The 15450-nt window shown below is 36.5% G+C and overlaps 2 protein-coding genes across 7 annotated transcripts in view; one reads left to right on the forward strand and one right to left on the reverse strand.

The window, feature by feature from the left end:
• Positions 1–830: 830 nt before the first annotated feature.
• On the reverse strand, positions 831–5120 carry LOC127967728 (protein FAM72A). Its single transcript, XM_052568368.1, has 5 exons — positions 4887–5120; positions 4355–4549; positions 4184–4261; positions 3318–3442; positions 831–2534 (listed from the first exon to the last, which is right to left on the reverse strand). Exons 2-5 carry the CDS (start codon positions 4498–4500, stop codon positions 2440–2442), a joined length of 444 nt encoding a protein of 147 aa, XP_052424328.1. The 5' UTR covers positions 4501–4549; positions 4887–5120; the 3' UTR covers positions 831–2439.
• Positions 5121–6136: 1016 nt separating this feature from the next.
• LOC127967832 (SLIT-ROBO Rho GTPase-activating protein 2) overlaps positions 6137–15450 on the forward strand; it is a 101382-nt gene continuing 92068 nt past the window's right edge. For 2 of the 6 annotated variants that reach the window (XM_052568555.1, XM_052568559.1), the window contains exons 1-2: positions 6147–6267; positions 7024–7478. In XM_052568555.1, coding sequence (XP_052424515.1) covers positions 7412–7478 — 67 coding nt within the window. In that variant the 5' untranslated portion in view covers positions 6147–6267; positions 7024–7411. Of the gene's footprint in view, positions 6268–7023; positions 7479–15450 lie in introns of all 6 variants that reach the window. The other 4 variants (XM_052568556.1, XM_052568560.1, XM_052568561.1 and 1 more) reach the window with 4 other exon arrangements.

Below are 15450 nucleotides of genomic sequence, written 5' to 3' on the forward strand. Positions count from 1 at the left end.
AGATAGGCCTGAAATACTGAAAGTAGTTGTTCAAGCTGTCTGAACAGTTATTGCAATTCATCACAGCCAAAGTAAGTCAGCATTTTCCAGGAAAATAAATAGTTTATTCTCAACTGGAAAACAATTTATTTGTGGATGTCGTTTTGGGTTTCTAAAATAGCATATGTTTAATTCCAAAAAAATTATTAAAGCATATCCACATCTTCCTATGGGCAACCATATTTGCTCATTTGAGATAATGGGCATAGATTTTGGCCTTATATGATGGAAGACAAATCAATTATTTTGACATTTCAAATGCATTATTTATATGATGGTTAAACTTATTAAAGGAATAGTATACCCAAAACTTTAAGTTTCCTGAAAATATACCCCCTTTGGAAAAATGTAGCATTACATAACTTGCTCACCAGTGGATCCTCTGTAGTGAATGGGTGCTGTAATGCAAATGTAATGTTGAATTTCTACAAATCTGTTCCACAAGCTTTAAGAAAATATTCCACCTTGAAATGTTTGATTTATTTATTAATTCAAACTTCCAGACATAAATAAATTAGCCTTCATTTAATGGAGAATATCTGTGAACTGCGATGTTCAGGGTCGTTCAGGATTTTAAACGGATTTAAATCTGGGTCATTATTTCTTTCATACTTGCTGCTTTGTGTCATAGTTCTATTAATAAATGAATAAATAAATATTAAACAGGACAACTGTTTTCAACATAATAATGGGTTGTTATATTAGAATGATTTCTGAAGGATCATGTGACACTGAAGACTGCAGTAATGATGCTGAGACTTTGGGGAATAAAGGAAACGTACACAGCTATATCCACATTAAAAATTTAATATCAAGACATTCAGCATACAAAATAACTAAAAGTTTAAACCAACAACATATTGTCAGTGCAGATCAAAAGTATACAAATGTTTTTTTTCTCATCCTCACATGGCGCAAATGAAATCACGTCAGTATAAATACAGTATCATGTCTGTTAATAAATACATTCAAAACATAGATAATCAAATAAATCCTCTGTTAATAAGTTAAAATGCAAAACATATTTTTCGCGGTTTCATTTTGGTCATAGATGCATACTAAAGATCGCTTCAAGGCATAAAAGAGCCAACCCCTAAAACTGCTACACCTGAAAGCTATCACAATAGTGGTTGTTTATTCTTGTTGCTGCTATTTTTACTGAAATTGCAAAATGGTGAAAAATTTTGCTCTAAGACATCTACAGTTGGGCATTATAGCCTTCATTTTTTTTTTCATAATTAAAAATGGTCTGTGAAAATCATATCATATCATTACACAGTGAAATGGTAAACAGGATTGTGGAAAAACTGCTACTGAATGACTATATCATGTCTTTGTAAATCAAAAGAAATGGAAGAGGATGCAAATCATTCTGTTACCTCCATCAGAAAAAAAAAAAATGAGAAAGCCCAAAATTGCTTTGTCCGGTTTGTCACACAGTGTCATGCTGAATTTATAGTAATTAAGAGCAGATTTATTTTCTGTTGTTTTTCATGATTGGCCTGGTGGATTAACCGGAGTACAGACAGTACAAATGTTTAACTACGATCTCATGAAACAGCATTCATTGAAAAGAGCGTGCCAAGCAAAGTACCGTAATGTTAAAATAAAGTTGTTGAAATGCCAAATGAGACCTAACTACTCTACTCAAAGCTGCCAAGTCATTTTGTGCCACTTCAAATGTCAAAGCCGTTTAAAAAAAAAGAAAAGAAAAAAAAAAAAAGAGCAAAGTCTAAATACAAAACATTATGCAGGGATGAACCTCGTTTAGAACAAATATACCAATTGATATCAATCTTCAGGGCATATGAAATTAAATGGGCATTATATATATACTGGTAAACCATTAAAACATGGTAAATGTCAGTCATTAATTTCCTTCCTATAAAATCCACATAGACTTGTGGAACCAGCAATTTATTTTGCAAGATTGGATCTATCTATCTATCTATCTATCTATCTATCTATCTGGCTGCCTCCCAAAACTGCAATAGTACCGGAGCAAATAACCTGTATTAACACCTCAAAGTAACACTACTGTTAATCTTCTTAAACAGTCTGATCTTAATCTGATCATTCATGAATATTGTTTAAAGACATATGAGGATAGCATCCTAAATCTTTAAATCCAATCCTCATGTTTTGTGCTACTGCAACCGTAAAGCAAAGAAAACAGAAACATCTCTTTGGTAGTGGCACACTGACATACTGCAACTAATCTGAGGAGATGCAGAAAGAAAATGCCTGTAAATCAAGCCGGGTTGATAAAGTCCTTTTTTTCCTTTTGTCTATTCCCAGTCAGCTAAAGACAAGACAATGTGCTTTAAACAGAGACTTGTGTGAGTGAAAGTACACTAGTTGGCTACCGTCAGAGTCTACTTCCTTTGGATGTGTGTGTTTCTATCTGAGGTACTCTTCTTCTGAGAGACTGTCCAGACTCTCGTCATCACTGCCCTCCAGTTCTGGAAGATCTCCCCACAGCAGCAAGTTCTGCCCTACGAAAGAGACAGACTTGTATTATTTATTTTTGAAACATTTATTTAAGACTTATGTCTGAAATAATGAAAGTTTTTTTTTTTTTTTTACAGCAAAGTACAGCGTTTATTTTAAACAATTATTTTGTTTCCTGCAATTTTTGATCAATTTATTGAATCCTTGCTGAAAAAAAAAAAAAAAAAAAACTATCACTGACCCCAAACTTTTAAACAGTAGTGTATGTGTAGTTAAGATTCATTTCATTTTAAACACACAAGAACTCACTCCTAATTTATACCAAAAAAAAACTGAAAGGTCCGTTAAATTATCATTTGGCAGCATCTTTTGTTGTGAAAAATATAATGGGCTTTTTGGCTGGGTTTCAAACAGTAATGATAAAATTATAATGTAAGGCACATCTTCTAAAAGAAAAAGAAAAAACGTTTAAGGTCTACACTGGCACTCTAAAGCATTTTGGCAATTAAGACTTCCTCAAAGAGTGACAGGCTGGCCCACTCTGTGGAAGGCTTAAATACCGAAATGCATTAGTTTGTCAATCTAGAATTTTACCTTTTAAAATGCATGGCACACCCCTCAAAAAAAAAAAAAAAAAAAAAAAAAAAAGAGAAGAGAAGTGTTTTTAAGTTATCTTTTTTTTTTTTATTATTCTACAAATGTACATTATACTTTATTATAATTTTTTTATGGCTATGAGCAGATGATATATGAAACTATGGTATGCAAAAGCTGACTGACCATAAGCGGAGGGTATAGACATTGTTTTTGCATTAGACGTCCCAAACCTGTTGCATCCAGTCTATTGATGGTGGACACAGCCTCACTGTTGAACATCCAGAAATGACCATTGTTGCAGGACAGCAAGCAGGGCTTGCATGGGGCCACCACGTGATATCCCACAACATTCCCACTAAATATGCAGAAAGAGCCAGACAGACAAACACCTGATTCAAATGCTTTGTGAGGCACAATGAAACAGAACAGCAAATGGCTCAATCTTAACAATGAACATTACCTAAACAAGTTTGATGCCAATATACAAGTCTAAATATGCTGCAGTGAAAATAATGAAAAAAGATAATACACTACCATTCAAAAGTTTAAGTTTTGTAATAAAAGGAAAAACTGTAAAAATGTGAACTTCTATATAACTGTTGTTATTTATTGTAATGAATCTTAAAATGTAATTTGTTCTTGTGATGGCAAAAGTAGAATTTTCAGCAGCCATCAACTCTAGTCTTCAGTGTCAAATGATCCTTCAGAAATTGTTCTAATATTTTGAAAATTATTCTAATATTTATTGGTCAGTATACTTTCCTTCTTATTATTATTAATGTTGAAAACAGCTGTGCTGCCTAATTTTACGGCATCAGAGATAGATTTTGTTCATTATTTTCTTATGAATAGAAAGTTAAACTAACACATTTTATTTGGAATAGAAATCTTTTGTGTAACATTATTCATGCCTTTGTCACTTTTGATCATTTTTTTGCATCCTTGTGGAACAAAATTATAAATGTCCTTAAATTCCTGATCCTAAAATTTTTAACAGTACTCTATATTACCATATTTGTTATTACTAAATGTAATAATTCCATTCACTGTTTATCCTAAACAATTGAGTTAGACCTAATAGTTATTAAAACTTTACCATTTCAAACAAGCAATGTCTCTTAACTTGCATTTGCAGCTTTCAGTCGAATAGTAGCTTGCCACAAAATCAACTGTCCTAAATGGGGAAAACAACACAGACTATTAGAGATCCAACAAAGATTATGATGACCACGTTTATATATGTGAAATCTGATCATGGAAACCTCACCTATTTGGTGGTATGTCAGTTGAGAACAACTCTATTTCTGTATCAGCCAAAAGTACTGCTTTCATTCCTCTCATGCACAGAAGACTGTCACAGTATATACAGTTGACTTGTGTTACACACTTATTCTTAAAATTTGAAGTAGACATTGTTGAGTTGAGATCTTCTCAAGTAAAGCTCCTAACAAAACGCCAGGTCCTGTTAAAATTAACAAGATAACAAAGAGTCAGCACTTGCAGTGAAGGCTACAGCAGATGTTTAAAAGACGACCTGCACCTGTGTAGCTAGCTAGCCGTAGCCTGTTTGCACCTGTATTACGTTAGCAGTAACGTTACCTCCAAGATAGAGTCTATTGATCACAAAAATATGACAAAATATGGCCCTTCAAATTAACATAATGGATGTAAATCACAGTAATTAAAGGTCATTTTACATTCATGTTAGAAGATGTTAAGGAAAGCTTTCTCATTACACAGCTAAGTTAGCTAGCTAACTAAAATAGGATCTACTAAGCATGCCATAAAACCATTCTTACCTGTTAACGGATATCAGATCGTTCTAGATCTAGATGGTAAAGAAACACATTGTACTACTGTACAATCTCTTTGTAGTCACAACGGGGTTTATATTGCTAAGCTAATGGGTTTGTTTACGTCCGCGTCGTAGCGGATATACACTTCCTGAAAGATTTTCAAACAGCCCGATCTCTAACGCTGATTGGTTCCAAATGACCATATCTCACACATGATTGGTCAGCTCAAATTCCTTAGCTGATTGGTTGCAGTGCCTTTCCGCAAACCACTACTTGAAACCACTAGGGAGGGGAAGTCCGAATCGTTTCTGCAAGTTGGCTCTTTCGAACGTGTCGTTTCAAAGAATTGGTTCAAAAAGTGTTCAGTATTCTATTATCTTATTTGGGTACCCTATTGCTGTTTATTACGTTTATTTTGGTTTAATATTATTCTATATATTATTAGAATTGCCTTTATTGTAATGCATTATATAGATCTCTTGGCTCAAAAGATTTTTCACGTTTTTTTTGTTTGTTGTTGTTGTTAAAACCATCTCCACAAAATATTATGTTCAGTCTGATGTTGGGTGTTTCAAATTGCTGCTTACTTGTTTTTGGGATAGTCTGTCCTCTACATAAAAGTCATGTAGCTAGTAAGCTAGCACATAACCTGAAAAATCAAACAACACTGAAGATGATATTAATTAAATGCGCTGCAAAAAGGCGAGGTGCAAGGTGTAAATAAGTTTCCAAAGGACTCCGGAACGAGGATACACCATCGGATTTACAAGTATTGAAAGTATTTTTTTCTCACATACGAGGGTCGCATAAATTCTTACACCCTTTTAAGCAAAACATAATTTTCACTTAGTTCGCATTAGCAAGTTTGAATGAATGGTTAAATTCGATTTGTAAGACCGGGGTTGTGAACCGGTTCATCTGATTCATTTAAAAGATCCGACTCGAAATGATTCATTCACGAATCAGACATCAAAAAAAGCACATAGACAAAAACAATTACTGATTATTATTAATCGAATTATTATGGACACAACGACGACACAGATTTAAAGGGGAAAAGCAAACAATAAAAATATGACAACGGCAGTTTGTAAATATGTAATGTGATTTAATTCACTCAAGCCTTTAAAATGTGCGCATGCAATTGACATATTAAATAAAACATGATTAATGCCTCAGAAATGTATCTTTTGGCAAGTTGATAGATTCATGTCGTGTCCGTGTGCTGTAACCAATGACAATAGAGAGGGGTTGTTCTTTCTCTTCCACGAAAAAGAGGCGGGGTTTGAGTTTGGGAGAATTCAGAACAGTTCGTAACAGCAAGTCTTGAGGGAGAAATCTGCTAAATGAAACTCGATTTTAGACATGGAAATCGCCTTTTAAGGTAAGCGTCTGATCGATTCAGTTCAACAGTATATGATACGGGCGCATTAGAGAAACCGCTGCGATCCTCCGGATGAAATGCAGGAATCTCCTTAAGGAAAACCCTGCCTGAACTATTCAGAGTCACCAGGGGCCTCTCTGCTTTTCACATCACGTTACTCGACAAACTCCCTCTTCATAGCCTCATTCATTTTAGGAGTATGTTAGTGATTTAAAGTCCCCAACTACCCTGCAGTGTGCAGTATTGGCAGTTCAAAAATGTGTTTTACATGATATGACAACGTTAAAGTGCTCGTTAGCCAATCCTCTCATGTGTGCAGTAGCCTATACTGGAATGTTTCTTTAACGATTTTGAAAAAATAAAAAAATAAAATAAATGGCAGCATGTCAGAATATTCTCCACACCTATGATAGGCGTCCTGGGTTAAAAGCACGATGTCATAATGTTATGTGAAATATATTTTACTGTTATGAAATATGACTAAGAAATAACAGAAAATTAGTTTTTCAGTGAGCAGCCTACTAAAATGATGTAATGTCAGAATAATGTCAGATTTCCGCTTCAGATTTTGCTATTTAATATGCGTCACTTTTCATTGTTCAGACTAAACACTGTTAAAGAGGAGCTTTGATGAGGTTGAACGTCTGTTTAAACAAATGAAACAAAACGAAAATATTTTGAGGAAGTTTACTGGAAGGAACTAGTCTTTAGAAATCTGATCCAGTGAACTTTTCTCTGCCCTGTGTGTGTGTGCAGTTTGATGCTGGGAAGTCTTACCCTTGCCTTCATCCAGCAGTGAGAAGCCTCTGTAGCCTCACTCACTCGTCTGCCCGCCGGAGGAAGAAGGCTGAAACTTTTAAGGCGCTGCGACTGATCGCGCGGATCCAGTGTGAGTGAACGGTGGGATGAAACTCTTCTTTTTGGCTTCATTTCCTCGCGTGTTGTCACGGACATATTCAACATAGGAGCCAACGGCAGCTTCAACTAATAATGCAGCGTAATTGATCATCGGCAGGAGACAATACCCATCCACCGCTTTCCATTCCTACATATTCACTGGATATCTGTAGACGAAGTGCGGGCGAAGAGGCTTTTGTTCTGCGGTGTTTCTTGCTGTGACGGGACTTATTTCGTTTAGAGCAATATGACGTCTCCGGCTAAATTCCGAAAGGACAAGGAGATTATTGCCGAATATGAAACGCAAGTTAAAGGTAAGTGAAATATGTCGCATTCTTCCACGGCTACCATTGCGTTTTGTTGGATAGGTTATTATCTATAATAATAAAAATGCACAAGTGGTGCAAACGCAGTCGTATAAGCCGAGAAAACCGTTATTTAAGTTGTATGACTTTGTGAGACACAATGCTAGCACTTATCCACATTTGGCAATGTGTCCGAACGGAACGATAGATGTGCGAACGGTCAGTCAGTCAATCACGTGTGAGAAGCGATATTGTCAATAGATACTAACATTTCAACCAGGTTTTTACTATTTAAAACGGAGTTAATGCGTTTTTTATGTGACGTTTGTGCTGTTTTGTTTCCCCTCAGTCTGCTTGTGTAGGTTATAATGTTAACGTATAGACAAGGCAGGGCGTTTTCTTTTGCCCTGCATGCGTGTCTCTATATGAGCTGGTGTGGTGCTGTCTTCAATTAATTAATTGTGTTTTAAACATGTCAGGTTAGTTGACGTGGATGTTTTACAGTAGGGCAGGGACTTGGCAACCCGTTTAAAGCCGTTTTGAGTTTTATCTGACCGAAAAACTGTTGTGGCTTGGCACGACTGAGCGTGAACGAAGTAAAGGTGTGTGATGCTTTGTGACAGTTCGGTTAAAGCTGTAACCTCCTCCGTTTTATTCATATAACTCTGTGGTAACAGTGTAAAGTATTAGTTTAGAGGCTTGGGTGACGTTTTCCCAAAAACTATTTTTGGAGCAGAAATGTAGCATTTCATGAAGTAACTGTCACAATACACCGCGCATATTTCTTCACTCGCACAGATGTGTGGACTCAACGCGTGTTTTTGTCTCTGTAGAGGGATTCCGTTCCCATAGAAACATCTGTCTGATGAAGTAAAACGAAGCTGTTATTAACTGAAAGACTGATTGAATGATTCACTTCATTAGTGAAGCTTCCTATCATTTTATTCACGCCTATATGTGTGCCTGCTCTTTTGTGTATCTGCCCGGTCACTGGCACTTTGAATAGAGCGACTGAACAGCCCTTGCCTGCTGCTGCTGAGTGTGGGGAACATCTCCATTAATAAGAGCCAGCGAGTTTCTCGTCTATGACAGTTTTCATTCAAGTAGGTCATTGTGACATAAATATTGCTAAACAGAACCAGAACCTGGTTTATGGTGTCTGCTGTCTAAATGCAAGTTTTGCATAGAAAAAGCTAAAACAGATAAAAGTAGCTTAGTTCTGATTGTTTTAGATAGTGTCTCAGCCTGGTCTTACTCTTTTTGGCTTGTTTTAGAAGGCTTTTGGTCAGTTTTTTAGGTAATGAGGTTGGGAGACCATCTTTAACCAGCTAAGACAGGCATACCAGCTGTTAGTTTGTTTAGATCAGCATTGTGTGTGTGTGTGTGTGTGTGTGTGTGTGTGTGTGTGTCTGTGTGTGTGTATATAATGTATATATATATACACACACACACCATACATATGTATGTGTGTGTGTGTATGTATGTATGTATGTGTGTGTGTGTGAGTGTATATATATTAGGGGTGTAACGGTACACAAAAATCACAATTCGGTACGTACCTCGGTTTTAAAGTCACGGTTCGGTTCATTTTCGGTAAAGTAAGTATTTTTTTAAATACTTTTTAATAAAATATATAAAATTAAAAAAAGAATAAGAAATAAAATACTGCTGCAAAGTTCTCCACTAAATAAAATACTTTGTCTCAAACCAATATCATATAATAAAATATAATGAAAAATATAAATAAATAACTATGATTACAGTGCAGCATTACCAATACCAGCTTGTAGGCTTGCTCATATTTAAAATATATATATAACTTTTCCAAAGTGTAAAGCCACGTAGACCTGCTCAGATTTCGTTATTGCTTTGGACCGATCGGAATTAAGAGCAAATGTCTGTTTAAATCCAGAAGGGAGCTGCGTTTGAATTACAATAGTTTTTTTTCTTAGTTGTAGTGATGTTCACACTCACGTGATGCCTTTTGAAAACCTTAGGCCGGTGACACACTGGCATATTGCACCTGTCAAACATAGTCTATTTTGCCTTCAATATTTATGCTCAACATTAAGTATAGATATTGTTGCCGTGAAGACAAGATCCTGGTCTGTTGGCGCCCCCACTGGCGGCCTCCCTCTATGTCACCTACAGTAGCAGCAGCGCGCCAGCACCGCGTCAGGCATGATTTTGTGTAAAGACACAGAAAACACAAAGCAGCCGTCACGCAACTAACACGCAGCAGAAACGGCACGCTCACGCCATGCAGCCAGTGTCATCGGCCTTAGAATCAGCTGCAGGGCAGGATTTGTGCTGAACACGGAGACTTCCACCACCGTTTGGAAACACGAAAATGTACCTATGTTCCGCGCATAAAATATTGCATTCGGTCATTCGAGATATATATATATCTATGTATATATATATATATATATATATATAGATATATATAGATATATATCTATGTATAGATATATATATATATATATCTATATATATATATATATATATATATATATACATATACATATACATATACATATACATATACATATATATATATATATATATATATATATATATATATATATATATATATATATATAGGAAATGGAAATTTTTAAATAGTTTTTTCCCTCTCTAAAGTAATGGAAATCTTGATATGAAATCTTAAGTCAGTTGCTGAATATAACGTTGTATGGTTATGCTCAGCTCACTGTTTAGAGAGCTGCAATATCTTTAAAATAAATTTAAAAAATCTAGTATAATTAAAATAGTCACTAAATCAATATTTTATGCATCATTCATTTTCAATCTGAGCTGCTGTCTTTATAAAAAAATATAATAAAAATAAAAACTATTGTCAGTTGTCCTTTTTAGTAGCCTTATCAGTTTTCTGTCTTTTACAAAACTGCAAAATTGAATAATAATTTGCATTGTCACCCCAGAGAAATCTTATTCCCAAAACACCGAACTGCTCTTGTGTAAAGAGAGACTGTGTTTTAGTTTATAAAATAAATGTAAATCTATAAACATGATATTAATTTCACATTAATGTTCCTCCTGCAGCTCCTCTCTCTGGATGCTGTGTCATATCACTTTCTCCTGCCAATTTGAACCCCCAGCCTCCCCCACAAGCAAATCCCTATTACTCTGCCATGTCTGGAAAAAAAATACCTGTAGATCAGTTTGCTCAATAATCTTGATATGTCAGGATCTGGAAAGAAGCAATAATAAGCATGATTTCTTCTCTCAGGAATGGCAAGGGCGCACGCTGAAAAATGGCCTAGATTTCAAAAGCAGCTATGCCTAGTGAAACATCGCTGATTTGGCTAAATAATCTGTCATGAATTAGTGGCAGAAGAGGAAGCAGTAATTGCTTGGTGATCCATTTCTGTACTGAGGCAACCAGACATGAGGAAGAAATCTGAAACTGGAGAAGTTATAGAGAGACACATCAAAGCTCTGTACAGTTCTAACTGGATTATCATTGATTAACATCAGCTTTATGCGAAAAATACAGTTTTTCCATTTAAATCATGTTCTTACCCAGTGCACTGGAGTTGGTGCTGCTATCTTAAGCTATTCAAATCCAGTGAATACATGGGCTTCAGACAAACAAAAAATCAACATTCTGACTCTTGTTTGCAAATCTCAATACCTCGGGTTCTCCATTCAGATTTTTATAAAGGAATACATTGAATGGCTCAGGTAAGAGCTTCTCTTACCTGAAAGAACTGAAGGAGATGGAAGAATTGGCGGGAAATGTACAGCTGTTTTTCACCACAGCTGGTTGGAAGGATTAGATAATGTAACTACAGTCCCTCAAACATGGGAAGTGACCATTCATAAGAGCTTTCTGAAGCTGTGGGAAAACAAAATGATTGACTGCTCTAATTGGCATTGGTAAAAAAAAAGAAAAGAAAATGCTTTCCCTCTCTTTATGAGCGGTGCCTGATGTGTTTTTAACAATAGAAAGACCAGAAGTGTTTGTACAGATTGTTTTAATGAAGATTTGAGCGCAGACGTTTTCTTTATTCATATGGCATAAGTTATTGTAATTTATAGATGGCAGAGAAACCATATAGTGCAAAATAGATTAGGTCAGGTGAGTTTTGTAGATGAATTGTTTTTAATAGTATCTTGACGCCTATGTATGTAGGTCACTGTTGAATTCTTTTTGAAGTGCTGATGCTGGTTTTTGGGGGAGGGTGCGAAAGCCTGCTAACATTTTCCCTCTCAACATATTTCGGCAGAGTTCCTAGCATTTCCCTGTTTGAATGTCAGTAATGACCACGTTCCTCCAGTTTCAAGGCCCAAAACAGACGGTTGCTTTTGAATTCATCTTCTTTGTTCTCGATCTCACTCTTTGACTGCACATTTCTCATTCTGCAACAGCATGTGTTTCTGCTGACAGGCGAAATAGTGAAGTCTTCACAACCCGAGCAGCTGTTATTTGTCTTTATCTGGCAAAAAAGAGATGGAATGAGAATGAGAAAAAACTTGGTTTCATTAGCAGTGTTTTTGTATTTTCAAAACACATCTGGAGCGTTGAGCAGAAAGTGTGAGATATTGATTGGTCGAAGAGACTGAAAGATTCAGAAGCTGATTCAATGAGATACATCAAGATGTATGTGTGTTAACATTAGCAATCTATATATAAACTAGAGTTGTTCCGATTCCGATACTAGTATCGGAAATATCTCCGATACCACAACAAATTCTGGCATCGGCATCGGCGAGTACATGAACCCATATACCGATCCGATACCATTTTCTTAAAAAATACCTAGTTATGACCGCAAGCTTTGCCTAACTGCTGCACGGTTCTTCTTCGCTGCTCAAAATGCATTGAAAACACAGGAAGTTGTGCTGTGTTGCCACAAGCAACCCCTGTTTAGAGCAGCGAAGAAGAAATGAAAACGCGTTAGCAGCCCTGATCTATATATGACTGGATCACTCATCACATTCTAAACTGCCAAAAGACAGTGAAGCCGCTACTATATTATAGATCAGTGGTTAGCAGTATGTCTCTGTAGTACCGGTAGTTACAGACTCTCGAGTATATTCAGTACCGGCAACTGCGTTCAGTCGCTTCCGTGTAAGTCAAAACGCAGGGCTCCAGACAGTAGCCGAATATATACTAGTGTCTGTGAATATTAAACTGCAAAATACTATTTAAATATTACTCCCGCAAAATCTACATCTCTGTGGGTGACTGGCACAGATGCGCGAGAGCTCGCTGTTTTGTAGTCTCTGCTGTGTGTCATGAGGACACGAACGCATAAACCGTCACTTCATGAGAATTTACCGTTTCATTTGAGAATACTGTCATATCATAAACACAGACACTCAAAGATCTTCATGGCAGCCCATTAAAATAAATGTTTGGTTTACATGAGTAAATTGACAATATATAAAGCTACTGTTGTAGCCTACAGTAATAATAATACGTCTCTATAATAATAATAATTATGCCTAGATGGTTGCTTGTTTTTTACTTGTTTTGTTGTAAAGAGATTATCTGATTAATAGATCTTTTTTTATATTCCTAGACTTATTTGTTGCAGTTTTTTTATACAGTTATATTGTAAAACTTAAATACCTTTTTTAGTTTGCGGTGTTAGATTTTTGGCTGCATTTGAAGTTCTTTTTTGCATATGAAAATAAATAATACTGTCAAATTCATGTTAGATAATAAAAATACTGTAATAAATACAGTAGTTCACCATGTATTTGTTCATGTTTTATTGAGGGATCTGTCTGAAGCACACCATAAAAAGAATTCTAGCAATTTACACAGGGCTAGTAGTATATACAGCTGTATATACAGATATACACCCAGGTATCGGATCAGTACTCGGTATCGGCCGATACCCTGAGCCCAGGTATCGGAATCGGTATCGGGAAGAGAAAAAGGGTATCGGAACATCTCTAATATAAACCAAGCTGATTAATTACATATAGGTTTTTTAAATGACAACATTGAAAGAATTGGTCTCGTTGTGACCCCTACTATACATCGATATCCTATATTGAAGAAATAGCATTTTGATTAGATATTGCTTTAAAGGATGGCCTTTTTTGCTAGTGATCACTTCAACGCTTATGGTTTGGTTGGTTTTTAGAAAGCGGCAGCACCTCTTCCAACCCATTCCAATATGTTCAGTTAATCTGCGAGGTCAATGATGAGAAAGTCATTTAGGTTTACAGCTCTGCATCAGCCTTTGTTTACCCACGTTGCAGCTGCAACAAATCGTTACGTTTCCACTAATCTCTTTTTGTCCTTTTTAATACCCTTCCCATAACGAGCATGCCTCAATTAGAACAGGTCAGCATTGATCCGTGACTCCCGCTTTGGCCAAGTCACTTAATGAGTCTGTGCAATGGATGGTGTGCCCAGTGCGTGGCTTGATCTGAAATAATCTTCCACAGGAAGGATGTTTGTATAAGGAAGAAGAAGAGAGGAAAGAGGGGGAGACAGTGCACAACACACACGCATTGATGCTATTGTGTGCTTTTGAACTGGACCCCCCCCCCCATTTTTGGACTTCCTGTCAGAGGACCTGGATCAGGGTGAAGGTCTCTGCTGTAATCACAATACCTTGTTGATTTGGTCCAAATCTAAGTTTTTAACATTGAGAGCTCTTTAACCATTGAGTCATCCGTGTTTCCAACATCTGTTAAAGAGCCACACAGATAAGAAATAAAAAGTTACCTGTATTACAGTGTATGATGTAGCTGTCCATCAGTGTAAACAATGTGCAAAGTAATTAAACCAAAAAGTACACGATTTATAAAGTTATTAGCTTCTAAAGTAAGGAGTCGACTCTGAATCGCTGAAACAAGTCGTTATAGATTTCAAATCTTTTGCCCATCTCTATGTACGTCACTAGGAGCACTTTGCATAATAATCTCCGCCTACCGTCTTGGGAGAAACGGAACTCTGACCTGCCCCCCCCCCTCCAACAAGAGCTCTGGTTGGTGTGAGAGCATCATGTCGATGAGACCGTTTGTGTTATTTTCACTGCCAAAGAATGAAGATCAGACGAACCAATGGCTAAAATTCATTTTCACCACAATACCAGAGCAGTACAACAAATCCCTTTTGTTGTGTTCACAACATTTCACTGATGACTGCTTTTCTAATCTCGGTGAGTACAGGGGGATTTTCAAAGCGTTTGCCATAAAAGATTAGAACAACGAGCATCTCCGAATCACAACGCGAAGTATGATTATGAAGTTGTGTGTTTGTATTCTCCCGAGCGTCTTATCAGTATGTGTGCTGTCGGCAGCCTGTCTGCGCTGATCGTCATGTACAAACACGTCATTAAAATGAAGTGTAACTCCGTGAATACTCAACGAAGAGACATGAGAGAGATATCTATAGAAAGCTTGACATGTCTACTTTAAACAAGTGCTGCCGAAAACAGATATTCTGTGATAAAGTAATCCATATGAAAACAACGCAATGTCTGTTTTTCACGTCTCCCTTCACTATATCTAATGTGACCACACCCCCGCGATGAACGCGCTATTCAGATTCAAATTGAAGCGCGCGGTTTGAATACACCCACACAGAAGAAAAAGCAGCGAGACTGTTCAAGTTTTTTATTTTACTGTTTGCTTCGCGATGAGAGGAATAAGACATAATTCACCAGAAACAGATGCTAACCTATGATGCTAATGCATAGTTTACCATGGAGGTGTGTGCTGAACAACCAATCAAACCTGACTATGTTAGTTGACCAATCAGAACACAGTATGCTACCGAAAGGTGGGGTTTAAGGAAACTGAATCTTTTGAACAGCTTCGCGCGAACCATTTGGGGATCTCTGAGAATTGAGGTAATTTTAAAATGATATTTTGACAAAATGACAATGTTTTTTAACCTTGGATGGATTTCAACCTAATGTACAGGACTTATAAACAGTGATAGGAAGCTTAGAATTTTCATCTTACTGGCTCTTTAAGTACTAAATAC

This window comes from Carassius gibelio, chromosome B11, assembly GCF_023724105.1.
Source record: "Carassius gibelio isolate Cgi1373 ecotype wild population from Czech Republic chromosome B11, carGib1.2-hapl.c, whole genome shotgun sequence".
Taxonomy (NCBI): domain Eukaryota; kingdom Metazoa; phylum Chordata; class Actinopteri; order Cypriniformes; family Cyprinidae; genus Carassius; species Carassius gibelio.